General features: G+C 60.7%; 1 protein-coding gene across 1 annotated transcript; it reads right to left on the bottom strand.

Annotated features, from left to right (window-relative positions):
- Positions 1–544: 544 nt before the first annotated feature.
- Positions 545–27,662, bottom strand: NCKAP5L (NCK-associated protein 5-like). Its single transcript, XM_004692772.2, has 13 exons — positions 27,580–27,662; positions 12,611–12,671; positions 10,876–11,033; positions 10,653–10,721; positions 10,508–10,546; positions 9,670–9,789; positions 6,876–6,989; positions 3,409–6,038; positions 2,809–2,971; positions 2,540–2,621; positions 1,941–2,249; positions 1,726–1,868; positions 545–1,430 (listed from the first exon to the last, which is right to left on the bottom strand). Exons 3-13 carry the CDS (start codon positions 10,999–11,001, stop codon positions 1,218–1,220), a joined length of 4,008 nt encoding a protein of 1,335 aa, XP_004692829.1. The 5' UTR covers positions 11,002–11,033; positions 12,611–12,671; positions 27,580–27,662; the 3' UTR covers positions 545–1,217.

Genomic DNA, 27,662 nt, shown 5'->3' with positions numbered 1-27,662 from the left:
CCTTCCCTTAAGTGAAGGGAACCTCACCAGAAACAACCCTTCCCATTTGCTAATAACCTCCGAGTCCGAGTCCCCCACCTTTCTGCTTGGGGTGTTGCTCAACTCATGAATTCTTTAGTAGAGCCAATTAGACCCTGAAATTCACTCAAATGGATTTTTCTTTTTAACAGGCGAAGTCTGAGGAGAGATTAGAGCAACGGTCCGAGCTTCGTATTACCGCAACAGGGGGCTACAGAGGCTGGACATGGCCTGCCGCGGGCCCCTGAGGCTCAGGCCACCCCACCAGTACGGCAGGGCTTGAGTGCGCCTGCGGCTCCCCTCCCCAGCGGGCTGCCGAGCTTCCTGCCTGCCCAAGCCCAGGCTCAGGGGAATCTCCCCTAGGCCAGGCCTCAACAGGCCCCATCCTCCAAAGCTCGGTGACCCAGGGTGACTCCAGCCGGCTCCCTGGCGCGGAGGGAGGTGCCTGGGCCCCTCATCCCGACGCCCACACAGTCTGTAGTCACCTGCCCCCCGAATCCTCCCATTGAACAAGCCGAGTCAGGGCTGGAAGGGGCCTCCATGTTTTATTGGGGTACAGCAGAAGCAGAGGCTGGAAGCAGAGGCGCCATGTTTTTAATGACAGATAAGTTAACCATAGTGCGGGAAGGGCATGGCTGGGAGCGGGGCTAGGTGCTTTATTTAATATTAAAAAAACACAAAAAAAGATAGACAAACGGACCCCGAAGACACGGGGCGCGGGGGAGGGGGGCAGCACCGTCCAGACAGCAGGGAGGACCAGGAGAGACAGAGAAGGCAACTTGACCCCTTGGCCCCAAACTCGACCAGCTCGGGGCCTCTGGACTGGCCCCACGGGGCTCTGGGGTGGGCAGCAGCCAGGTTGGGTGGAGATGGCACAGCTGGTGGGCAGGAAGCCCAGCACCACAAGATGGTTTAGCTTGGAGAGGGGGCTGGGAGCTTGGCACAGCGGTGCTGGACTCCCGTCCCCAGAAGAGCCTTACTCTGGCGAGAGAAGGGACCAGGGCGAGTTCCTCCCTGAGCTGAGAGCGGTTATCTCCTCCACAGCAGCAGTGGGCGGTGGGGTTCCAGGGACCCCTTCACCCTATTATCCACCTGCCTCCTTGGTCCTTTCAGGGAGGCCCCACTGGGCCGAAGGGCCAGGGCCTGAGGAGAGCCAGTCCAGTCTGTGGCCCCCAGCTCAGGGGCCGGTGGCACAGTCCTCAGCCCTGACTCCCGCAGGAGGAGAGCGAGTCATAGAGCGAGTCGCTGAGAGATTCTGAGGTCTCCAGCCCGGGGGGGCCCACACTGGCCACTCTCCCTTCCTCACCCATGTCCGAAGTGCTGGGGGTACGGCTACCCCCAAACGCTGAGCCCTGGGGCGTGGGGGCCGGGCGGCTGGGCTCCAGGCTCCGCTTCTGGTCCACGGGCAGGACCTGGGAAAGATGGGGTTGCTCGGGGGGGAAGCTCCCCTCCACCTGGGGCTCTGACCCCCGGCTGCGGGACTACAGCGGGGCCCAGAGGCGGGCGCCCCGCGGGGAAGCAGGCAGACACGGTGGGCAGGCCCCAGCGCGGCCTGGGCAGGCCAGAACCCTGCCCCCAAGAGGCGAGCGGGTGGCCGGGGGGCCCTCAGGGGCTCTCCCACTCGTCCTGCTCCCAGGGAGGGCACCCCGTGTCGTCCCCTCACCCTCAGCCCCCCTTCTTGTTCCCATTCCCCTCCGCCAAGCTCACCATGGGGGTCCTGGGCAGTCCCTCCAGTTGTCGGGGTGGGCACAGGAAGGGGTCAGAGGAGCCACCGGCCGCTCTCGCGTTGGGGAAGGTCCAGTTCTTGGCCAGCTGGGCGGGAGGGTGCGGGCCGGGGTCCTCACAGGGATCTGTCCGAGGGAGGCGGGCGTGAGCAGCGGAGGCGGCAGGCCGCGCGGGACGCCCCCGTGGGGGACACTCACCGTCAGGGCAGGCCTGGTGGCCCTGGTGGCCGGGAGCGGCGGTGAGCAGCGCGGGGAAGGCCGGCATGCTGGGGTGCCGCCCGCTCACCAGGAGCTCCTCCAGGCCCGGCACCTCACGTTCCAAGGTGTGGGCGCGGCGGGGAACTTTGGTCAGGGGTGGGGGCCGAGCGGGGTGCACCCCAGGCGGGGGTTCCAGTCGGGGAGGCTTGGTCTTGGGAAGATTCTTGCTGGGGGTCCCACTGCTGCTGTGGTCCGGGGGCGGGAAGGTCCCGATGCCACTGTCCAGGGTTCGCGTCAAGGAGCCGCAGACTGGGAGGGGCAGCGAGTCCAGGCTGAGCGGCTGGGGGCGGCTCGGCCGCTCTGCCCTCTGGCTCGCTGCCCCGGCCCCTCATCCCGCTGGCCCTCGCGAGGCTTGAGGAAGGGGAGACGGAGCAGGCCCCCCCCGAGGGTGGGCAGGCCTCTGATCCTGCAGTTCCAGTGCCCACCCTGTGCCTGACATGGAGGGGCCCTTGGCCTGGCACCTGCTGCAGTGACGGGGGCGCGGGGGGGCGGGGGGGGAGACAGGGGCAGGTCTCAGCCTTGACCCCAGCCCTGCGGACCTGTGAAGTGCGAGGTGGGCACCGGCTCGGCCAGGCTGTCCTCCGAGGGCAGCTCCTCCCGCCTCCCAGGCTCGCTGCTTGGCTGTGGGGACACACGTGGCCTCAGGGCCCAAACCTCCCGCAGCCCAAACACCCCCCAAACTCTGCCAGGAGGTCCCTGGAGTATGGTCCCGAGCCCCCAGCCCAGTGGAGGGAAGCCCCCAGGTGAGGCCCCCAGCGCCACCGAGCCTGGCCTCCTGCCCAGCCCTCGCTCCCTCCCAAGCGCCTACCTTTCCGGAAGGCTTTCCACAGCCTTGAAGAGGACCCACCAGGCCGTTTCGGGCCCCGCAGGCTGGCCAGGGGGTCTTGCAGTCAGAGGACACTGGCTGGAAATCGCCATAGTCGGGCTTGGGCTCCCGCCAGCTCTTGGGTGGCAGCTCCTTGCCATCCACCCTAGGGCAGCAGGGCACAGGGCTGAGGGAGGCCGGGCCTGCCAGACACCCCCGCTCCCTCCACAGGTGCTGGATCAGCGGGCCCCGCTGCCCCCCACCCCGGGGAAGGGTACACCACCCTGCTGGTTGCCCAGCTATTCCTTCTGACACTGCACAGCAGTTCCCAGGGGACCAGGAACTCCAGGCGAAGTGGGAGAGCTGTCCCCAGAGCTAGGGGTTGGTCTGGCCTAGACAGCAGACCCCAGGTCCACGCCGACTGTCCCAGGCGGGGTTCGGGCTTGTGTCCTTCACCTTTCCTGCACGCCAGGCCACTGCCCCCCCGACGCTGGTACTCGCCCGCCTAGCGCCCCGGGAAGGCAGCCCCAGCTCCGCTCCAGGCGTGGCCACGGAGGACAGTGCCCCCGCCACCGAGCACCCGGGCGCTGCCCTGGCCCTCACCTGTTGAGCAGCTGCTGCATGAAGGTGTCTGCGCCCTGGTACATGCCGGCCAGCTGGCCCTGCACGGGCCCCAGGCCTGCGCCGGGCCCCGGGGCTGGCCCCCCGGGCCGCGGCCGGGCCCTGCTGCTCAGGTAGGCCTTCTCCTCCTCGAGCGCCCGGCGCAGGTCCTCCGCCTTGGCCATCAGCTTGGAGATGTTGAGGCTCTCGGCCTCCAGCTTCCGGGCTTCCACCTTGACCTCCCTCCGGAGCGGGGAGCCCCCGCCGGCCCCGTCCTTGCTCTTGGCGGGCTCCGTGCGGCGGCTCAGCGCCGGCAGCTTGCTCTTCTTCAGGCCGAACCAGCTGGCGATGCTGCTCGTGTTGCGGTGCTTGGCCTCGGTGCCCGGCGCCCGCTCCCGGCCCTGCAGCCGCAGCACGTTCTCCTCGATGCCCTTCATCACCTTCTCCTCGATGGCCGAGTGGGGCGCCCGCCCCTCGGGGCCCTGGCTTGGGTCGGTGGGGTCGGGCGCCGGGGACGTGGGCGGGGCCGGGGGGCTGCTGCAATCTGTCCAAGACGGGCCCCTGCCCTTGTCAGGCTTGGGGGGCTCCTTGGCAGCTGGGGGGCCCAAAGGTCGGGGCGCCACCTTGGTGGGGGACTTGGAAGGCAGCTTGGTAGGGCTGCCGTGGGGGCTCTTGGTGGGCTTGCCCAGGCTGGGGGCTGAGGTTGGCACTTTGGCAGGGGTGCGGGGTACCTGGGGGCACAGAGCCCCTGCCAGCCGGGACTTGGCCAGCTCCACTTTGGTGAGGCAGCTCCTTGGTGATACAGGTTCCAGGTCCACCCGGGCGCCCATGGAGTGGGAAGAGTACACTCGGGCCCCAGGGTCCCCCAGGATCCCAGGCTCCTGCTGCTTCAGGCTGCTGGTGCCTAAGGCCACCGCCCCCCGCAGAGCCCCTCTGGCTTCTGGCTGCTCAGGTCTGGGGGTGGGGGACACCGTGTCTCCCGTGCCGTCCCCTGATCGTCCTGCTCCCCGGGCCTTCTCGGTGCCAGGCCTGGCCGGCACCCCATTCTTCTCCGAGCCCTGAGGCCCATCGGGGCCAGTCTTCAGCTTCCCCAGGGCTGTCAGCCTGTCCCGCAGGGGCGTGTGGGCAGCGTCCCCCGGTCGCCGGCCGGCCCCCTGCGCGGGCTTCTTGGACGAGCTGCCTGGAGTCCGGCGGCCGGGGTGGGGGGATTCGGAGCCTGCCTTCTCCAAGCTCTTCTCCTGGGTGCTCCCGTAGGGGCAGGATTCTGGGAGGCAAGGGCTAGAGGGAGCCCCGGGGCTTCTGAGGGCCTCTGGGGCCTGCGGCACCTCCAGAGTTAGTTGCGGGTAGCTGGGCGCCTGTAGTGGGGATGGGGGAGGCTCCGGGGAAGGGCCCCTAAAGGTGCTGCGGGAAAGGTCCAGGATAGTCTCATAGCAGGGGGATGTTCCTGGGCCCGGGGACAGCGTGGCGCTCAAGGCTGGCTGGGGTGGCCTGAGCTGAGCAGAGTCCGGGCTTGTGGAGCAGGGTAAAGGGCCGGCGGGCAGGCCCTGCGCCCCCTCCGGGGACAGCTCTCCTCCGGCCAGGCCCCTGCGGGTCAGCAGTGGGGAGGGGCTGCCGTCCGAGCCGCTGTTCCGGCAGGGGATTCGGGAGTTCCGAGGGAGCTGCGGGCTGAGCTGGGGCCCTCCAGGGCTGGGCACCTTTTCCGAGGCTGGAGGCAGCTTTAGGAACTTGAGGCCTCTGGCTGGAGAGGGCAGAAGGGGTCCCTGGGCTTCCCCGGGGGAAGGGGGGCCGATTTGGAGCTTGCTTTTCACCTGAGATGAGGAGTGGGGGTGGCCAGGCCGGGAGCCCAGGGGGGTATCCCCCGCACCCACAAGCATGCTGAGGAAGGGCAGAGGCCCCTGGCCCTCTGAGGTAGCAGCAAAGCCCGGCCTGCAGGCCTCTGGGGTACTCCCACCCCATGCAGACTTGGGGAGGCCTTTGGACTTGGACAGCTGTGGGGTCCCTTGCTCTGGGGAGGCTGGCTGCCCAGGACCTGGGTGGTCCCCATTGAGAGGGCCTGCAGCTCCAGCCAGGAAGACCTGGAGGTAAGACTCTGTGTCCTCGAGGAGCTGGCCCAGGTTCAACTGTTTCCGGGTCAGGGCCCCAAGCAGAGTGTCAGGGCTGGGCGCCTCGTTCGGGTCACCTGCCTCATCGGAAGAAGAGGACGAACTGCTGCCTGGGGCACAGGGCGGGGTGCAGCTGGGCCCCTGGGCCTGGGGGGAGCAGCCTCTCCCGGGACCCCAGGAGCGGCCGGCGCCCTCTTCCTCCCCCAGGCTCCCCAGGAGGCGCTCCCAGTGCAGCAGGCCTCCCAGGCTGCCGGGGCCCAGTAGCAGGTAGGGGGCCCAGGGTGCAGGTTCCGGCTGGGGTGGGCCACACAACTCGCCGTTGATGGGCTCTGGGGAGCCTGGCCCCTCGCCCGGAGGCTGCCAAGGGGTGGCAGGTGAACACAGAAGCAAGGGGTCAGTCTCTTCCAGGGCTCTCAGCACCTCCAGGATCTGGGCTTTCTTGCGCAGAAACGGGGACAGGGCGTCCAGCACGGGAGGCGGGGTGGCTGGGGGTCCCAGGCCTCCCGTCCGAAGCTGCTGCTCCCAGCATACCTTGGGGGAGAAATGGCGGGAAAAGGAAACCATGTGCCGTGTGCTGGCACAGCGTCGGTGTGGCTGGACCCGAGTCCCCAAAAGAAACGGACGCTCCCGGACATGCCGACCCTGGAGGGGCACTGGCCCTTCAACCTGGGGTTCGGTGGGCACCTGACCTCCTTTCCTGGCTATCCCAACCCCTCATTCTCTACATGCCCCACTGCTGTTTCGTGCAGCACGTAGGTGGGGAGTCAGGCTCGCCCCAGGCGGGGAGGCCCGTCCATTTTTAGACTCAAGAGGGGGTTGAGACGTCGTCAAGTCCCATCAGTCACTGAAGGTAAAGGCCAGAACGCCGACCCGCCGACCCGCCTCCCCCCGAGAGGGGATGTGAACGACCGGCTGGCAAGGCCTCCCCGCCGCGGCGGCCAGGTCCCGTCTCTGGCTCGGCGCCCTCTGGGCAGTGGGCGCTCCCTGGCCTTAGGAACCCGGCCGTGCAGGTTCCAGTCCCAGTGCCACTTGACTAGTTACGTGACCTCCGGCAACTCAGTGCGGCTCTGGGTTTACTGCATGGTCTGGCAATGGGGTGATGATTACGTCTGACTTCATGAATAAGCGAGACGCAGGTGTGCAGAGCAAGCGCGCAGGAAGCATTAGCGATGACCGCCGCACCGGCCGTCTGCTCAAGGCCCACGGCTCGGGCAGGCACGTGCTTTCCTTGGGGTGATGCGGACAGTTGTGGGTTCCCACTTCTGGCCTGGACAAGAATCTGCAAGGGGAAGCAGCCCTCCCCGCTAGCCTCCCGGAGGCAACAGCAACGGGACATCGACTGGCAAGACCTTGTGTCCAGCTTCCTACCTCTCTCTGCCCAGCACAGCGCCCGGGCGGCAGCAGAGTAGCGGCTCCCTCGACGGGCCTCACGGACGGCGAGGACGGCGGCTCTGACGGCGGCTGGAGTGGGGTGAGTGGGATCTGCAGGAGACAGAGCGTCAGCACAGGGGCTGTCTGGCCCCAGGCCCAGACGCCCTCATGAGTTCGGCTTCCCGTCCAGGGGCAGGAAGACATTCTTCCAGGTGTGAGCCTGGGGCTGGCTCCGGGCCGAGGGCAGCTCTTGTCCCTCACGGTCCCCACACGTGGTGGGGAGAATCTTAGGCGCTCAGGACCCGGGAGATGAAGACAGCGCAAGCCTGGTGGTGGGGGCTGGGGGTGGGCCTGGTCGGGGAGCTCAGGGAAGGAGTGCCCTTTCCCTGGGCCCACGGCCAGCACGGGCCCCCAGATCGCTCTGCTTTGCTGTCAGGCCTCCCACTTCGGACAGGGCGAGCTGCCCTTCCCTGTAAGTGCTAGAGCATTCAACCAGGGCAAACGCATTTCCTCCCAGGCCTTTCCACTAGGTGCCACACAGCTTTAGCTCTTCCTGTCTCCCTCCCTACAGCTTTTAAAACCGTCTGCAGTGCCCCTTGGCCTTCACCTCGGCCGTCCATCAGTGGCCACTTGCGCCTCCTGGCAAGATCCCGGATGTCCCTGCTCAGGCCCATCTCCCTGCCCCATCTGGGATTTTTCAATTTCCTAAGCACAAGACAGCCTAAAGCATCTGTTTTTTTCAGCCTAAAGTCTCCGTGCTCAGTCTCCTACGCCAGGCCAGCGCCGCCGGAGACAAGCTGGCCCCTCACTGAGGCTCCAGGCCCGCCTGCCGGTTCTTCCTCTGCCACCGCTCCAGTTCCGTGGCACGTGCTGCTCCTCCCGCCCGCACCCTCCGCCCCAGGCCAGCCGGACGGCCTGCTGCCCCCTGGGCTCCCTGCTTGTTTCTCCCCAGCCCACACTACACTTCACTTTTAACCATATCTTATCTGGTACCTGCTTCTGCCTAAGATTTATTTTTGGGTACAAAAACTGGGGTACAAGCCAGAGGTCCAGGGGTTGAGAGGACTCACCAGACAGAGTGGGGAGCAGAACAGACAGACTGACTGAAATGTGCTGAGGGGAGCAGCGGACGGGACAGGAGAGGTCTGCTGCGCCCTGTGGGTCACTCCCTGGCCGGGGATTGAACTCAGGCTACAGGGGTGATTGTGCTGAGACTTAACCCCTGCACCACCAGCCCCCCTCCCACTTTAAATCTCCCATCCACCCTGGCTGAGGCCCAGTGCCATCTCCTTAAGCTAACCTGCCCCCACCTATTTCTGGCGGCCCCTCCCCTCTGCACTCGGGCTGTCTGCAGACGCGCCCTCACCCCCAAACCCTAAGAGAGGGTTATGCCCACTCCACACGGGCCATAGCCTTGGGAAGACCCCATTGCTCCGCCCAACTCCACCTGTTCTGGCAGAGTGCTCACAGTTAGCCTCAATGTTTGCTCAATGGTAGAACTTTCATCCTAGCGAAGCACAGCTCGGTAGGAGCATGAACAAACACTGCCATTTCCCGACTCCCCACCGAGCGTCAGGAGCTGGACAGAACCTCACTGAATCCTCATGACAACATGCAATGCAGGTATTTTTTATTCAGATTTCTAAGGGGAACAGCGATGTTCACAGGTTGAATGTTTACCTGAGGTCACACCGCTAAGAATTATCTAAGGAGGACTCCAACCCAACTCCTCTGAAGCCGAGGCTCAGACTCTTTCCACGATGTCATGCCACGTCTAGGGAAGATAAATCTAATGCCTCAGACCCCAGCAGCCTCCAGAACTCAAGTCAAAACCACATCATTTAAGGGTGACCCACACTCCTGCGCTCCCCAAAGGGCACGGGTGGGGTCAGCTCAGCGGCTGGGTTCTGGGCTCCAGTGCCCCGTCGTGGGGACGGACCAGCACAGGGTGCTGAGTCACTGCCATCAGTTCACCCAGCTCTGCAGTTGCCCAGGGGTGCAGTGAGAGCCTTCCTCTCTTAGGGTTTGGGCTCTCTTAGGAGTCGGGGGACAGGCTGCTCAGAGCTGCCTGACTAGCACCAGACACACAAATTCAGACACACACAGAGGTGCTTTTCTTTCTGTCAGGGTTGGCGTGGGGTAGGGTGTCCTGACTGGCTCCAGAACCCACTGTCTACCTCAGATGCCTGGCGTTGCTCCTGACCCCCCCCCAGCCCCTGTGTGTCCCCCAGGTGTGGGGCTTCTTGACAGAGCCTAAGTGACACCTTAACTGGGCAGGATTCACTCCTAAGAGCCTTCTCTTGGGCGAGGCGGACGTCAGGACCGGAAGCAGGGCCCGGTGTGAGGGGCCATTCTGTGCCTGCAGGTGACACTGTGCCCTGCGGCACCTCACACCAGGCCCCTCCTGCCCCTGGCCGGGTGGAGGCACTCAGAGGCCAGGGCGCCCGGGCAGCTTGGATAGTTATGTTTTGAGCCCCTGCACCTGCTCACACAGGGTGCTACCAAGCAAGAACCCTCTGTGTCTATAAGAAGGGGTGCCACCCACTGGGGTGGGAGCACCCAGCAGGTGTGGGGCATGGCCAAACCGGGGAGGCTCAGGGCGTCGCCACCCCGTCTGGGGCTCACATCTGCCAGACGGGTGGGCCTTCCTGGGATGGCCGCAGACCTCGAAGGGAGAGGAGAGGCCTGACCGCCTGCTTCAGCAGGTGTCTGTGAGGAAGGGTCTGGATGAGGGCGGGGCGGCGGGGCAGGAAGCCGGCAGATGTGGCGGGAAGGGGCAGGCTGGGCCCACCTGGGGGAGGGAGCCCGTCGTGAGCTGGAGCTTCTGCCCAAACAGGGTGCTCAGCATCTGGTTCTGCCGCTCGAGGTCAAGCACCCTCTTCTTCAGCTTGATGCACTCTTCCCGCAGGTCCTGTGCGCCAGCCCAGGCAGAGCAGAGCAGAGAGATGGGGGGGTCGGTGAGCACCGGGCACGGAGCAGCGGGCACCCCTGCCCGGCAAGCCCTCCCCGGAGTCGAGCCTGCCTCTGCCCGTAGCTATTCAGTCTTGGGGACGAGAAAGTCTCTAAAGTTTGCCACTTCCGGGAGCAGGTAAATCCCGTTTCCTCTGGCATCTTTCCCGTTCCTGAAGCCGACCCACTCCTCGCTACACATCAAAGAAGGGCCTCATCAGGCACAGGAAGACCTGGGGTCAGAGTGGGGATGAGAGTGGCCCATATGCCAAGAAGTTTCCCACAGCCCTTGAGTAAATATTTAGATGCTGCCTCATGCTCACATCAACGCAGCTTGCAGGGTGATCACAACTCGGGGAAACCAGCCGGGGCTAGCACGAGGGAACAGTTCAGTGCAAATCCAAGTTACCACAGCTCAAAGGCGTGGCCTTAACCAGCCCACCGCACCACCAGGCCACCACACCACCAGGCAGAGCGGTGCGGCCCAGTCCGACGCGGGAAGGGCCCGGTCCGACGTGCCATTGTGGGAGGGCAACGGGATTGTTTCCACAACTCCCGCTTTGGCCCCCAGCTGAGCAGCTTCAGGGTCCCCAGGAAGCCTCATCTGAGTCCCCAGGATCTCAGGTCTCTCCTCAGGGCCTTTGGGGTCAGAAGTGAGAATGCTGTCCAGGGACACTTACCTTCTGGTTCAGCAGTGCCTGCACCACGTGGTTGGCAACCTGGAGACACAAAGCCCAGGCAAAGCCGTCAGCCACTCCAGCGTCGGCCCAGCGCAGAAAGGCCGTGCCCCGCTTCCCAGCATCAGCCCCCTGGAGGCCCACACACCTCATCCAGACAGCGCTCGTAGGTCTCCCGCTGGTTTTCATTGGCCTGGGCCAGGGCTGAATTCTCTGCCTGCAGGAGGGAGCGAGAGGGCAAAGAGGAGGCTGTGGGGGTCGTCTTCCCCAAGGCGGGTTCCCTTTGGGGAAAGGGAGGTAGGAGCTTGCTGGCGAAGGAGGGGACCTGGGAAGCCTGTCCCATGCTCTCGAGGGCTGTGCCCCAGACCCACCTCCAGCTCCCGCAGTCGGTGCAGGAGCTCCTGGCAGGTGCCTGGCTCCATGCCGCCATCGCCACCGTCTCCTGGCCTCGAGTTCCCAGGACTCCCCGCCAGCTGGTCCATGGCCTCCAAAGACATCAAGTCCCGCAAGTGAGAGAAGCCCCAGCGGGCTGCTCCAGGGCACGGGAGGTGAGTGGAGAAGGAGGAGGACAACAAAAAGAGACTGGTCAGTGTTCTCGGGGGTTAGGTCAGGGCGGCCAGAGCATCGCAGACATTGTAACCAGCACGCCAGGGCCAGGCGAGGCCTCCCGGCCGGGGGCAAAACACCCCTCCCGTCCTCGGAACAGAGCTTTGTTTCATGAGCCCTGTCACTGCACGTGCCTGGTCACAGGCCACGCAGACCCTGGCCAGGAGTGCAGGGTCCTCCCAGCTGGAGCTGAGCAGCCTGCACGGCAGGCCCTGCCCCCAGGGAGGCTCTCAGCGAATGCTGGCCCTCGGCAGGGTCTCTGACACCCCCTCTCCCTCTTAAAAATTTCTTTTTAAAGCCAAAACCAAACGCCCACCATCAGGCCTCACATCCACCCCCCACCCCGGCTCCCACCCATCTCTGGTGACCTCGGTTTGGCCGTCAGTGCCCACGAGTTTGTTTTTATTTCGCCTGTTCACGTGCTTATATTGCACATAGAAGTGAAACCATCCAATATGTCTTTATCTTCCTAATTTCATTTCCCATAGTCCCCGTGAGTTCCATTTTGTGGTAAATGGCAAAATTTCATCTTTCCTTATAGCCGACAAGCATTCAATTGTGTACGGATTCCATATCTCCATCCAATCATCTGTCAGCAGACACGGGGGGCTTCTGCGTCTTGGCCTGCACGTAAGCCTGCAATAAACACTGTGGTGCCTGTGATTCTCCAAACCGGCGACTTCACATTCTTTGGACCTGGGACTGCTGGGGCACACGGCGGTTCTTTTTCCAGCTTTGGACAGAGGACGCCCCACTTTCCGAAATGGCCCAGCAGTCGGCTTTCCCACCAGCAGCGTGGGCGGGCTCTGCTTTCTCCCCAGCTCGCCAGTACCGGCTGTCGGCCCCCGGCCCCAGCCTCCTCCTAGTCACTCTTCGGGGCTCCCGCTCCAAGCCTGGGTCAGCTCTGCTCCTGCCCCGGTCTGCACTGTCTCCCCTGGGACGCCAGCTCTGGGAAGGACAGATGCCGGTTGTCCTTCCTTCCCGTTCCAGATCATGGGGTAAGAGCACGCTTCGTGGTGCGACAGCCGGCATGGAAGAGGTGGACTGACAATGAGACTGACCGGTGTGTCGCTGCCTCGACAGGACACAGCCCGGCCCTTGATCCCCTTCCTCCGTCCCGCCCCAGGCACCACACCAAACTCTTGCTGCCACCGCTGGCTTTATCTGACTGGTCAACCACCTGAGCTTCAGTTTCTCTGTGGGAGGAAAGAACTCATTTCCTTCTTCTGCACCAATGCCTTAGAGGTCACACCAGGTGGAAGGCCCTTCCTTATGAAAATGGGTGGCAGTTACCAGTCTGCCACAGGCCACTCACCTCCTGGACCCAGTGAACCTCCACAAAAGGGGCTTGAAAGCTCCAGGGCCCAGGAGGCTCAGTCCTCACAGCTCAGCAAGCAGGCTCCTGAGCTTGGTCTCCTGCAGCCTCCTTGGGGCTGCCTCGCCCACCCCTCGCCCACCCTCAGCCTGCACCCCAGTGCTCACAGGCTGCTGGTCCCTCACCTGTCTCTGCCCCTCACCCAGGCCGGCACACACACTTGAGCAGCCAGAATGGTCACCTTGCCTGTGGAGAAACAGAGGAAGTCGAGGTCAGCCATGCATTCCACAAACATTTACGGGGTGCTGGGCCACAGGGATGATACCCAGAGAAAGCTCTGCCTTCAGGGAGCCCTCCTTCCCCAGGGAGGCAGAAACCACACAGATAAACCGGTAAGTATGCGCCAGGCGCTGAACGGTACAGTGAGGCAGATGCATGACGTCTGGGTGAAAGTCTGGAACGGGAGAAGTGGCCGGAGCAAAGAGCCAGGGCCAGGCCCCGCCTGCAGCCCGCAGGCACTAGTGACAGACAAGAGCAGCAACACAAAGCCTCAGGGCACTTCCACAACACACCTTCCTCCTCCTCACAGCCACAAAGGAGCCGTCGACACCTGCGCTGCGACATTCCGCGGCCTTGCCTTGCTGCGGTGTGTGGGCACGTTCTCGGGCGCTATCGCACCTGAATCCAAAGCCCGCTAAGGGGGCACTGGCGGGGTGCGGAAGCAGCCTAGGGGCAAGGGCTCTGCCTGGGCCTGGACGCCTGGGCTCCGGAGAAAGGCCATGGCTCCCAGCGCACAGCTGCAGCTGCAGTGAGCCTGACTCCACAGAATCTGGGGTGGGCGCAGCTGGCCCAGGCCTGTCGCGGAGAGCAGGTCTGCAGGCCTTGCAAGGCCTCGACCAAGGGCGGCTTCTCGCGGGGGTCTCCGCCCGGGTGCCGTCCACATCCTGCCTCGTGGGCGCCGAGGCCCAGACCCCTGAGCCCGAGCCTCCCGCAGTGGTGCCCAGGATTTAAGAGCAGCCTCTGCCCCACCCTTGGGCACCCTCCTCCTCAGCCCCTCGCCAGCCCGGCCCCAGGGTCAGCCCAGCCCTCGCTCTTTGCCTGACGTCCGTCCGAGAAAGAGAAGGGTAACAGCAGAGGGAGAAGGCGTCTTTCTAGGTGGCTGCTGTGAGCACAACGGTGGGCGGGGATCTCGGAGGCCCGGAGGCAGAGGACAACTGTTCTTGACCATGGTACAAGCACCTCAAGTCCTCTGTATTTTAGCATCAGAAAAAGGTTTTGCGTCTAACTGCCTTTGCTCAGAAGGTTAGCATGTTTCCTATGTTTAGAAACGGACAGGCATGGGAGGAAAAAAGAAAGAATCCAAGAAATAGCCTCCTCACACAAGTAGGGGTTAAAACCAAAGAAGGCCTTGGTGACCCCCACCACGCACTGGGTCCCGCCCCACCCCAAAAGGTCCACCCTGGCCCCCTCTGGCCAGACGTCCTGCGGCTCTAGGAGGGGCTGGCCCCCTGGGTCACAGCTTCTCCTCACCACGATTTCCCCAAAAGACACTTCCAGGGGAAGAGGGGCTGGGGGCAGTGGGATGCAAAGGGAACAGGAAAAAGCAGAGCAGGGCAAGTCCGTCTTTGTGCTCTGCACACGACAAACACCAAACTGAGGGACACAGCGGCTTAGGAAAATCCCTTTTCCTAAAAACAACAAAAATAACAAAGTGTCCAGGTCAGTGTGAGCCCAGGTGTTGAGGGTCGGCCGTGGATGCGCAGGTGTGGGGTCACGTGTTGAGGGGCCAGGTTCACCCCCCGAGTGGCGGCCGCTGCCGCTTCCCAGTGTGGGCCCGGCGGCTCCCAGAGTCCGTCTGTGGCTGCCTCGGGCCAAGGCTGGGCTCGGCCATGTCAGCAGGGAGCAGGCGGCGACTCGGCCCCACTGGGGAGAAGAGCTCTGTCCGAGCCTGGGGGGGCACTCGTGGGCGCAGGAAGTGCCAGCCTGCTAGTCGAAGTGTCTCGGGAAGTGAGTTACTTTTGCAGTTGGTGACCAGAGGCGAGATATGACTTAGGCCAGAGTTTCAGGTAAAGATTCGCAGGTGAAAAGAGAACTTCCTGCGTCTTTGCCCTCCTCTGGGAAACACCAAGATGCTGAGGGACAGCACCATTTCCAGCTCCCAGTCTGGGCCTGATCGGAATTTGGCCCTTTAGAGTGTGGGTTTTGGGTCTAAATCTCATGAGGAAAAAACTGAGTCCGATCAGTTCCCCAATGGCGGTCCCTGCGGGTGTCAGGGGGCCTCTTCTCCCTGGGGCTGCGCACCCCACCCTCCCTCAGGACCCAGCAGCCCTACTCAGCTCCAGCGTGGAAGGAGGGACCCCCACAACCCCCACCCCGCCCCGCCTCTGGGTTTTCGGGATGACCCTGGTTTCTAGCAGGCTCCAGTGGGCCCGCAACACAGCCGAGGTGTCGGGTCTGGAACGCGACGCCAAGCGCGCTGGCTGGGGTGGGCCGCAGGGCGGCGACCCTGATGGAGCTGGAGGCCTCTCCAGCCAGAGCGCCCGGCGGCCAGCCCCGTGCCTGACAATGGCCAGGTTCTAAGCGAGGCGACTTCAGTGCAGAGGGGTGTGAGGGAGAAGAGGAGCGGAGCCTCATGGTCCTTCTGAGCTGTGGGGGGCAGTTCGCTGGCAGTCAGGGGCCGCTGGGTAAGCTGAGGACTTGGCCGGTTCAGGCCAACTGTGGCGCGAATCTGGGTGACCGCTGTCTCTTCAGCCTAGTCAGCATGGAGCTCTCACGGCCTTCAGCCAGTCAGATCGGGAGTGGGCTCTGCAGCTTCCACCCCCTCCCCCTCCTCCCTGAATTCAGAGTCCAGGCCAAGGAGGAAGGGGCCAGGGAAGTGGCCACAAGCCCCTTGTCCTCTGGGCCCTTAGCCAAGACCTCAGGCCCCGAGAGCCCCTCGCTCACCAGCTGTTTCCCCCAGAGTCCTTTAGGGAGAGCAGCCGGGCCCAGGAGGTGGGGGAGGGGTGGGCAGCTGCGCGAAGCAGAGAGGAGCTCACTTGAGTAACAGAATGATTCCTAAAACCGACCAACCATTTCCCCCTCTGCCCCCCCCACCCGTCCCCCAGCTGCTTTCAGGGATCCCCGTCGCACCCAAGGGTCCACTTGTAAACAGCAACTCTTGTGCCCACGGCAAACACCTCCTTCCCAGCCAAGACCAGGCCTGCGACGTGGTGGGAAGGCACAGAAGGACCGAGGCACTAGGGCCACCTTAATCCCTGGCCCACAGCATCTCTTACCCTAAGAACTCCCACCGGTCCCTTCCCCTCCCTCCCCTCCTCCTGACAACTGGCACCAACATACAATAGCGCTCTGAGAGGCATGTGTCCATGCGGAAGGGGCCCCTGCACCCCGTCCAACTTCCTCTTCACAGGCATCCAGGAGCCTGTCCCACAGGGCGAGTTCTCCTAAGCGGACAGCAGGCTCTGTCCCCCACTTCAGGGAGGCAGGTGGACGCTCAGTCATGTTATGAGCCCGAAAAGCTTACAGATTTCAGCACCGTTATCCCCCTCACCCCCAGCCACCCCCTCAGCGTATTGGATCCTTCCTGTTCCCTGTCCACAGCACAAAAAGAGCAGCTGCTGGGGGTGGGGACAGGGAAGGGGCTCCAAGAGACACAATGGGGTTATTTATAGGGCCAAGTGCCAGGGGGTCCGCAGCCAAGCCCAGGCCCAGGCCCAAGCCCAGCTGGGCCCAGCTGAAGGTGCTGCAGACCGGAAGGCAGGAGACTTAGTCTAGTCCCAACTCTGTGACCGCTGGCTGAGTGACCGGCAACTCACTCTGCCCTGGGGACAAACCCTTTCACGCCAAGTGGAGATTATTCTAGGGACCCGTTATTCTCAAAGACGGGGCCCTGAGCCCTTTCCAAGCAGTTTACTGGATCAGAGTAATTTTTTTATACTACTACTAAGACTGTCTGCCTTTCTGAGTTTCATTCTCTCATGAGTGTGTCGTGGCATTTTCCAGAGCCGTGACTTGAGATATCACAACAGACTGAAGACAGCAGCAGTTAGGAGAACCCAGTTTCTCTCTGCTAAGTCAGATATGACACATGTGCAAAAATGAATTCACTGTTCTTTTCTGTTTGGGAAACAGTTATTCTTCATAAATGACATTGATATGTAATAGGCTTATTTTTCAATGCATTCAACAAATGGCTAGCTAATCAATGTTTAAAACCCTCAGTTCTAATTTATAGAACACTAAATGTCAATCGGTAGAACTCATAACAGTGAAAGCTCTGGAGGGAGGTCCTCAGGCCAAATAGCTTGGAAAGCACTTTTCTAGAACAGTGTTGTCCAGCAGAACTTTCTGCGGTGATGAAAATGTTTATTTTGTGCTGTCCACAAATATGGCGGCCAATAGCCACGTGGCTACCGAGTACTTGGACTGTGACTGAGACTGAGGGGCTGGATTTAAACTGACACAGCCACAGCGCGCTAGTGGTTACTGTACAGGGCAGGGCGTGATCGAAGGTTCCTTGACTGAGCTCTAAGTCAGGGCTTCTTTCCACAGTCTAGAGGCTGGGGCAGGCTGTCCCCAGGCTTCTGCTCACACTATTTCTCCCCACCCAGGGACAGCCACCCCAGCCAGGTCACCAGGCACACCTACACCTGCCCACACACCTAGGCAAGGCAGCCTGCCCGACCTGCTCTCATTCTCCGCAATGGCGTCACACCTGCTCTGCTCTCTCCCAACGCCTCTCCCTCACCCTCTCCCCTTTCCCCAGAGGATTAAGGCTAGCAGAGGGAACCCTCAAACCTCCCATCATGCCCCCCCTCCAGGGGCTCCCTCTGAGCCTGTCCCCTGGCTTCTGCTCACACTATTTCCTTCTTCCCACCCAAGGACACCAAGGTCTCCAATCAGAGCAGCGGGGATGCCCTCACCCCAGAGTCCATGTCCCATTATGTCTTCACTGTCTTTCTCCTGAAGGGATCTTTCCCTCGACCTTAACAGCCAGACACCTTTCGTGACAGAAACAACCTCCCCCTCTTCTGCCTTTCAGGACCAGACTGCCACACAAATACATAAACGAAATCACCCCCACTTCTGTCTCCTCAGCCTGGGTCAACTGCAGCAGCCGCCACCTGGGTGCCAAACCAACAATACTTTCAGCCCCGTCTGCATCCCACAGGGGCCTGATCACAGGTGCCTCTGGGGGGGCCATCCCCCTTTAAAGCCTCAAGACACAGTCCACACCCCAAACAACTCACCCTTTTAAGAGTACAATTCAGTGCCTTGTCGTATTTTCAGAAACATATAATCCTGATGGGGCAATTCTAGAACATTTCGTCATCCTGTAGCTAGCACCCCGTGACCCCCAACGCCAGGCAGCCACTCACCTAGTTTCCGTCTCTCTAGGCTCCCTGTCCTGAACACTTCACGTGAATGGAATAATGTAACGGGTGCCTCTCGTGACTGGCCTCTCTACACTGTGATTCCCCCTCCCCGACGCTGCAGCGGGGGTCGGTCGGCGCTGCCATTTCCTCATGCGCCCAGCTGGCGGACACTTGGGTTGTTTCCACTCTTTGGCTCTTATGGACCATGATGCTGTGAGCACGCGTGCACAAGTTTTTGTGTGAACACACTCCTATGTCTCTGGGTATATTTCTTAGCAGTGGAATTGCTGGGTCATGTCAGCAACCTCAGAGTTGCCAAACTTCCCTAACAGATGCGCTATTCGTCAATCCGGGGCTCAGCTTCTCCACATCCTTACACTGGCTACGGTCTGATTGCTGACCCCAGCCACCTCGCGGGAAATGATACCGCATCGTGGTAATGATTTATAGTTCCCTGATGAGTGGTGCTGAGCCTCTCTTCATGTGCTTATTAGACAGCCGTGAATCCTCCTTGGAGAAACGTCTTTCCAGATCCACCTTTTAATTGGGTTTTCTTGGTCATCTAGTGGTAAGAGTTCATATATCCTGGATGTAAGTCCTCTATCAGATCTATAACTTATAGACACCCTCCCCCTGCCTCTGGGCAGTGCTGTGCCCACACCCTTCCACCTCTCACCTACTTGCGTGTGTGCAGCCATTTAAAAGAACCAACGGACAGAGCAGCATGTTTCATCCACTGTTCTACATCTTTCTTTAACAGAAAAAAACCACACATGGGCCCTCCCTGGTGGTACAATGGGTTGAAGCACAGCACTGTGAAGCTGTCATAGCCACGACGGGGCAAGTTCAATCCCGGCCAGGGCGCTGACCCACATGGCGCGGCAGACCCCTCCTGACCCGCCCGCTGCTCCCGTCAGCAGTGTACTTCGTCGATCTGCCTGTTCTGCTCCCCACTGTCTCTGGTGAATCCTCTCACCCCCCGCCCCCACACCTCTGGCTATACCAGTTCTTGTGTGCATTAATAAACAAACAAATAAATGAATAAATAAAAAGAAACCACAGGCTTATCGGAATCTTTCCCGTTTCCCCACTGCCCCAAGATTCAGCGCGGGAGCCCACACTGACTGTCACCCCGACTCTGTGATCTCTACACTCTGACACTTCCACGGGTTGTCTTCATGGTTTGACACTTGAGAATGGAACTGGTTGGTATTTGGGGGAACGTCTCCTAATGTGGGTCTGTTTGATGTTTCCTCTGATCAGACTAAAGTTGTGAGTTTTTGGAAAGAATCCCATGGTCTGTGTTTATTATCTTGGGGTGTAGGGAGGTGACCATGTCTCATCACCGGCAATGCCAACTAACCTTCATCACTGGTGAGCGATGTCTTCACCACGCAGTTGGTATTTTTCCTTTGTAATGAGTAAATCCTGGGGTGGCAGGAGTAAGAGACAATGCTTCGTGGCCTTACAGGTCTCCTGTTACTGCCTAACTGCATCCGTTGTTTTCAGGGTCCTCAGTGGACTGTGCTTGCAGCTCTTGCTATGGCTTCTAATGACCATTTCCCTCCGTCCTTGTCCACTTACTGACTGGAAGTTTCTATAAGGAAGGGCTGTCCCTTCACTTCCATTTATTTACTTAATTACATACATGGATGTTTATTTTATTCTTTAGAATATAATCCAATAGGATCATCACAGTTGCTTAAATTTTAGCTTCTGTCATTTAGATTTCGTTTAGAGTAGCTACTATGTTCTTTCACTATGTCTTCATCTGAAAAAACTTACTCATTTTTAAAAACATTGCTCATTTTCTGGCACCCTAAGACACTCTGGGCTTATGTTATATTTTTCCCCGCCACAATCACTTTTTCCAATTTGTTCTACCAGAGCAATCTTCCCAGAACTGAAAATCTGACTGTGTCCTCCTCCATGACCCTGAGGGCAGACCCAGCCCTCACCAGGACCCCGTGGGTCCCGGAGCTGGCCGGCCCCAGGGCAGAAAGTCTGTCCTGACCGCTGTGGCCTGCACTGATGTCCGCCTCCGGCGGGACCAGGGCTTCAAACCATGTGTCCTGTTCTCCAGGGTTCCCCGTTAGAGGGAGACCCCCTCGTATGCCTGTACACCCCTCACACGCCTGCCGTGTGACCTTGGCAGTGACCTCCTTTCATCCCAGACAGACAAAGACCAGAAAGAAGGGCAGGTTCAAGAAGGTACGACAAGCTCATAAGTTTCCTTAAAGACCCACGACTGTCCCGCTCAGAAGCGGCTCTGGGCCTGTATGATAAACCACACTGAGGGGCGGGCCAGGGCCAGCGCCATGCTCAGATTTACCCCAGCAGTGATCTTACCTCTTCCGAGCTCTCAGCCCACTCCCCAGCCTGAGGGGGTCCGGCAAGTGGGACTCATCTATTCACTCTGCAGCTATTTTTGGACAGATTACTGAGGATGAGGCTCACGGCTGAGAAACTGGGGTGCAATTCAGAGATATGTCAGCTCTTCTCTGACTTCCTGGAGCTTTGAGTCTGGCAGAGGATGCAAGACATGCAGGTAAACAGCTGGGCCAAGAAGGCGCTCCACAACAGAAGTCTTGTGAGGAACTTTAAAACTCAGGAGAGAAGTACTAAGCTGGAGCAGGGAGCGTTTTTCAGATTCTGGGCTGAGGGACAAGGGAAAAGGAAGAGGGTCATTTCAGGCAGAGGGAGGCATAAACAGAAAGAGGCAGAAAATCTCAGTGTTAATGGAAACAGGATGACTCAGTACAGCTGGATCGAAGGACATTTGAAGGTGAGAGTTTCCTGGTCCCTGGCCCACGCCAGCTACTCCTCTCCTCTGGCTGAACAGGAGAGTCAGCATCATTTCAACATCTTGGGTGTAACATGTGTTGGGTCCCAAAGGAGGACCCAGGCAGAGAGGCTCCTGGAAGTGATAGCGGAGGTGATAGCAGAGCGGACGGCTGAGGCTGGCTATCTGCTCTCCGATCAACACAACAGGGCCTGGGAGGCTGCACAGTGCCGGGCTCCCAGGTTGCAGCCACAGGCCCAGAAGATCTGGGCACATGTCTCCAAGCCCTCCATGTGCAGCCCCGAGTGCACACCCCCCCATTCACATTTCGGCCTCTTTCGTCAAAGGGAGCAGGCTCTGGCCAAACGGGCACCTTCAGTGTTGACTCTGTGGGTGCCATGTGGCTCGAGCCCAGCAGTGACTTCCCAAGCTGCCACTCTGCCCTAGGAGGAGAAAGTAGCTCGTTTCCCCACAAATGGGCTCATCAGATTCCCTTAAAAGCCCACAATTCGGGTCTGGATTTGGGTTCTGACTTGACCACAGCACATGAAGCCTGGAACAGCTTTGGGACTCAGCTTTCCTATCTGTAAAATGGGGTGAACTCTCGCTGACTCCGCTCTTCCTGCAGGGCATAGAAGAGATGGATGAGCTCATGTTTGGAAAGGGACTGTGGCCCAGACAGGGCTCCTGTGTGAAGTGGGGCGAGGAGCTCAGCCGGGCCCTGAGGGCGAAGCCATTGGCGTCCATGCCGCCTCCCTCCCACAGGGCCCACAGGCTGCCCAGGAAGGCAGAGGAAAGGACAGCAAAGCCAAGTGCTCTAGCCTTCTTCTAGCCCCTGGGACAGGAAGTGAGGTGCTGTCTACAGAGGAAGTGAGAAGCAGATGCCCTCCCAGCCCCCAACTTCCCCTCAGCCTACAGGGAAAATGAAGGATTCGGCTTCAGGCGCAGGAGGCCAGAGCTGGGAAAATAGAGGGGGGGTGGGGGTGGCGGGGCACTGTCAGCACTGTTTGGTGCTGGAGAAAGGGGTTCTTGTTTGGGACATAATAAAATTCTTGGCTCAGGACATCCCAAGACTGGGGCTGTTGGGGAGAAAGAAGCAACTGAAGACCAGTTGAGAAACAGCTTCCCAGGTCACGGGGTGGCGTGGTGCAGACTTGGTCCAGCCACGGCCCCGCTTCATGCTGTGCCCACTCTGTGCCTCCCCGCAAGATACACAGGGCCCCACACGGGGGGCGGGGGGGAGGGCGATGCACTCGTAGAGCCTGTCCCTTCCTTGCATACTACCATGGCAGCTGTGCCTCTAGAACTGCTCAATGCTCTGGTTAAAGGCGACCTCCCCGCACGCCAGCGTCAGCACGGCCCCTGGCAGCAGTCTGTGCTGGCCGCAGCAAGTCCGCAGCGGCTGGCCGACACCCTGGCACCCGACTCAGGTTCAGTATCTGGAGGTGAATGGTCCCTGCTCAAGGCCTGGGGTCAACGGGGGGCCCCTGGGGTGGGCGGTGAAGGTCGGAACCTGGAGACCTGACAGGGGAAGGAGGAACGTAAGCGTGCCCGGAGAGCTAGCACGTGACAGGTGAAAACAGCATACGGCATGCTGTCTTTCCGGTGGGCGAAATAATATGTATTTGTGTCTGGTGGTGCAAAAAGGGATGGGTGCGAGAAACTGCTACGGGATTATCTGTGGAGGGAAGAGAGGGGGGAGATGGGAAGTGGATCGCTCAGTGCTTTGTGTTATTTTGATTTGGGGACTATGTAAAAAATCCAGTGACAAAAATAATGTAAAACTTTAAATAAAATATTAGAAGGCGCAGTCGCTCAACTGGTGATTTCCAGCGTGCCCCCTCAGCACCTACTCTCCTCTCAAGGGAGAGCAGTTGCTGGGGCAAAGGAGAGGTGACAGGTCTGCCTAGATGAGTGTGGCTGAGAGGTGCCAGCCCCCCCGCCCCTTCACTCCTTTCGCTCCCAGGATCCTGCCCCTGTGCTGGGGCCAGCGCCTCCCGCCTGGGGTGTGGCCCGATATACCAGACTATTCAGAGAGTGGCCAGGGCCACTTCTGTCTGGCTAAGAGCGGGGTTCACTTGGTCTGGCCAAGGGCAAGGTAGAGCAGGGAGGCTGGGCCAGGGAGAGTTTGGGCAGGTGGGGGTAAGGTGGGGTGAACTCCTGCAAGTGCCTGGGGCTGCTGTGGGCAGGCACTGGGGGTGTCTCAACAGATCCCCACACAAAAGGGCCAATTACAGCCCCCACATCAAGCCAGCTGGGGGTGAAGTGAATCAGCCCCTGGGAATGTAGCTGCTGAGAGCCCAGGGCCACACCCAACAGTTCTGGGGCCCCTCACAGCCCCTTGCAGGTAAAACCTCATCGTTGGCCTACCCAGAGGGTCTTCGGGGAGGGATATTTTCAAGCCTGCCTGAGTGAGAAGCATGGACCGGCACCACCAGCCGACCCACCGCTCCAGTCTCACAGCGGCAGGAGCTGCCGGGTGGGGCAGTTTCTCCTTTTAAAGCATCTACACACGTGCTTCTTGAAGTTTAGCACGGGCTGAGAAACTCCCAGGGCTCAAGGGCCAGTGCAAGTTTCAGGGGGCTGCGCCTCACTGGGCGCTTCTCAGCAGCTGCTGGATTTTTAGAAATCAGTAATAACAGCAGTGATAATTCACCTTAATAACAGCCTGACTCCCAGAGCCTCTTTCATCTGCTTAACTCCCAGAGCTGGGAAAATGGTAATTACTGAGCCGGTGCCACAGCCCAGCGATGATGTGTTGTTAATGCATCGGCACGGGCTGGGAAACTGAGGCCCAGGGAGAGGATTTCTCCTCACGCAGAGCTAAGACAGGTGCCAGGGGTCACCAGGCGGCGAGGAACTGACGGTGTCAGCTGAGACCTGCTGTTTGGAAGGATGCTGAGGACAGCACTTCTTCCAGAGTCAGCCAGAGCTGGGTTTCCAGGGAAGCCCCACCAGTCCCTTCCTCTCTGCGGCAGGGCTGGCAGTGATGCTGGCTTGGTGTCACGGCCTCTGTTCTTGGGCTCACACACTCACTCTCCTAAAGTAATGCAGAGCAGGCTGGGAGTGTTGTGGTATGTCCACCAGGCCCCAAACCATGCAGCCCCCCCTCAGTAGCTGAGACCCAATCCTCCAAACATCAACACAACACACACAGCAGGAGGGAACCTTGCAGCCAGGAGGGTGGATCAGACCCGGAGCATTTTAAGAAGCAGGGAGAAGCCTTCTCGGGGACCCAAGCGCGTCTCTGCAGCCCTGGGTACTGATCTTAGACCAGAGAGTTCCTCCTACCGCAAGGCCTGCCCGGCTGTCGCTACTGCAGGAAGATGCAGAAGAGTCAGGTTGGGATAGTCAAGGGGAGGGTGGGAAAACAGTCACAGAAGACCAGGGTGTTCTCCTGCATGGAGGGAAGCAGCAGAGACACAGCTGAAGGAATGGAGAGCTGCCGGGACAGACCTTCCACAGCTGACTACGTGCCCATGAGTGACGCTGGAAACAGGCAGTCTCAGCTCTGGGGAAACCAGAGCCCAGCCAGGCGGCAACCCGTGACCTCGTCTCCCACGCCCCAGGTCAGCGCTGGGAGAAAGTATTGAGTTCTTTTAAAGGATCTTATGCTGTTTCTCTTCAGCATGGTAGGGCTGACTAGGCCTCTGGGGCTCGGTTGCAGCACTGACCCTCCAAGGGGCAAGCTCTCCTCAACCTCAGGCTCAAGAAATGCCCTCCCCGTTTGAATCTGGTCTCCCACGCCCCCAGCTCCCCATGCACTAGAAATGCAGGCAGAGTGGCCCATGTAAACACTCCATCAGTCAGGAGCCCCGCCTCTGAACTCATATCGTGTGTGAATCACTTCCCCCTCTGGACTCCAGGTTCCCATTTTTAATGCGAGGCGAGGGCGTTGGACCTATCTCCAGGATTCCTTCCAGCCTATGACTCTGTTGTTTTGATACATGGCAGATCCTAGCTTGATTTACATAAATTTGCATGTTCAATGAAAAAAAAAAAACCTCAAACTCTAAGTACAGAAAATCCAATCAGTCTATTAGTGCAGCCAGACCAGGGCTGGAGGAGCCTGCCAGGGTTGGGTGAGGACCTGGGGGAGGAGCCGTGGGCAACAGGCCAGCAGAGGCGCTGGTGGTGGGAGACTCTCCTGTGACCCAGGGCCGCTGGGGCCAGGGCCCCTGTTCTGGTTATGAGGCAAGGGCCCTTTCTCTCCTCCTGCTTCCAGCGGGCCTCCGCTGGCCAGCTTCAGAGCCACACCCCACGAGGAGACAGCAGCCTCTGCCTAGCAACAGCCGCATCCCTCACTCTGACAGGGACGCCACCGTTACTCTTCCTGGGCATCTGACCTCCCTGTTCCAGGCCCCGAGCCGCAAGGAAGGCTTCCTTGGGGTCCAACCTGCGCCTCCGTGCAGCTGGGCCTGGGAAGAAGGGTTCCCAGGGCCAGGAGGGCTCGCAAAGGGAAAAGCCACGCAGGAGACTGTGCCCCGCATGCCACCAATCCCGTGGCTTCTTGAGCCACTTCAACACCCCCTCAGCACCTGGGAAACCAGGGCTAAAAACAAACAAGGAGAACATGAAGGCCCTCGGCACTTGGGCTAGAGAGCAAGTCCCGACCTGGAGCGCCTGACTCCTCAGAAAGCCCTACCCACAGAGGAGAAGGAGGCTGGGAAGCGCAGCTGGGGCAGCTTCTCCCTGCTGCTGCCTGCCTGGCATGGCAGACCTGGGCGGCTGCCTGGGCTGAGAAGGGCAGCAGGGACGATTCCTTAAGCCTCTCGTTGGGAGCTGGGGGCGTGACCGCAGAACTGAGGTGAACAGGGCAAAGGGTGGGATGGGCAGCGGCAATGGGTCTCTCCTTGTCCTCTTCAGACAGGGTGGGTGAGTATGCTGCGCTCCCTGGCCCAGATCCTAAAACAAGTCCCAACAGCGGAGATGCAGACTGTCTCCTGGGAAATGTGCTTACCCTGCTGGCCCTCGGCTGCCTCCTTCTCCCTCAACCCCTCCCTGAAGGCCCAACTCAAAGACGGGCCAGGGCCAGATGTCTCACCAGAGCCTTGGTGGGTGGGCCAAACCCCAGCCAGCAGGAGTTTGTACCCCAAGACTCGAGGATGAGCAGAACAATGGCTACTCTGAGGTAGGAAAGGGGACTCTGCTTCCCTCCAGGGACTCTGCTTCCCTCCACCCAACGTCCTAACTCTGAGCAGCTGCCTTCTGAAGCACATCACCAGACACCTACCTCTACCTGAGCCACCCTCCCTGGGGCCTTTCACGCTCCAGATTCACCAGTGGGACCACGATGTCAAAAGTGGGAGGAGGGAATCTCAGCGTTTTCTAATCCAACTGCTGAATTTTACAGATGGGAGAAGCCCCAGAGGCAAACTCTCTTGGCCAAGGTCACACAGCAAGCTAGGAAAAGCAGGGAGCAGAACTCCGATCCCAGTTCACGCTGCAGCAGTCCGGTCCTCAAACGCGCTGACCCCTGCCTGCTCAGAGTGGCAGAGCCTTCCTCCCACAGCCCAGGCCCTGCCTCTCTCACTCTTCCAAAGACCTGAGTTGGAAGGAGACCTTGGAGCACCCACACCACTTCAGGCATGAGGGAAGACACCACCTCACACACAACCCACAGGCTCTGAAAACAAACGAACTATACGGGAATTGTCCCCAGACGGAAATGCATGTGTTTCTCTGAGGCAGGAAACCCACAGACTCCGGGTGTTCTCAGACCAATATAAAAAACGAATTTTGTGTCTCCTTTCATGCCAGACAAGTGAGCTGGCACACTGTCTCTCAAGAGGGTCTCACCAAGGCAGCTGGCGCATTCTCCAAAAAAGTACTGACCACAGGGTAGTTAGACACTGCCGCTCCTCCACTGGCCCTCAGCACCACCCCAGTCCCTGGTAGCTGCTTCCCACAACTGCACTTAGGTGGGAGGACCGTGGGGAGGGAGAGCAGCCGCAGAGAAGGAGTAAGCGCAGCTTTCGCAGGCAGGAGACCATAGCCAGCGACTCCTGGCTCTTGGGGAACACTAGCCTTTGAGAAGCAGCATTTAAGAAGTAGCGGCTGGACAGGCTGGGTGGGTAGCGTAGAGACACCAGAAAAAAACAGGCCTGTGGGAGGCAGGGCCCTCTGTGCCCTTGGGGCAGTGCCAGGGCTGGGGAAACCGCGGGGCCTTGAGCAGAGGATAAGGAGAGGGGCTGGGATTCGGACAGCCGCTTTCCTAGCTGGACTAGACCAGGGGAGTGTCGGGCACAGATAAATTCTCTGCATTCTTCTGCCACCACAGCCAGGACCCTGAGAGCCCTTTCTCTGGGCTTTTCCAGGGCGCTGCCCTGGCCCTACTCCCGGCCAAGCCCTTCTCTCTCCCTCACCTTCTCCTCGGCGGTCGGCCCCGCTAGACTCTTCACGCGGGCCCTCGAAGCCTACGCAGGGGAGCTCCCGGGGACCCCGATATCCCGCCTGGCTCCATCTCCCCCACGCCCTACCGCCCCAGGCCACCCGGACCGCACGGAGTGCCAAGGGGAGCCCCGGGCCCGTCTCCGCGCCTGCGCTTTGGGAAGATGCTCCCCCCACCCCCCCAGCAGCAAGCCGGCTCCGCTAAGCGGTACCCAGACCGTGGGCGGCGGGTGGGGTGAGGTGCGCAGCCGGGGCAAGGTCAGTGCTTCCACAGAGGGAGGGAGAGTCCGGCTCCCGGAACATCCCCCCGCTCCCGAAAGTTTCCCTTCCGGGGCCATGGAGTGTGCGCGAGGATGGTGTGGGGGGCAGGAAGGGGTAGGGTGGGGGTGGGCTGAATCGCAGCCAGAACCCCCCCCCACACGCCCCCGCCAGGGAGAGTGCGGCGGGACTGAGAGGCTGGCAATGAGGTCCCGGCAGGAAGCCGCGCCTCCTCGGCGGACCCAGGGCTGCCACGAGAGCTCTGCCCGCCACATCCCCCACCCGAGCCCGGGGCTTACAGACGCCCCCTGCTCGCCGCCCTTTAAATCCAAGTAGGCCTGGAACTCACCGAAATCAGGTGTTGAACTGGGCCAGGGCGGGCCGGACCCGCCAGGTTCATGGCCGCGGCTCGGGGGCGCAGGGGGGGGGCAG

The sequence above is a fragment of the Condylura cristata genome, unplaced genomic scaffold, assembly GCF_000260355.1.
Source record: "Condylura cristata isolate star-nosed mole 26May11 unplaced genomic scaffold, ConCri1.0 scaffold00034, whole genome shotgun sequence".
In the NCBI taxonomy this organism is placed as follows: Eukaryota; Metazoa; Chordata; class Mammalia; order Eulipotyphla; family Talpidae; genus Condylura; species Condylura cristata.
Note: the sequence above shows the minus strand (reverse complement) of the source record. Positions and strands in the feature narration are given on the sequence as shown.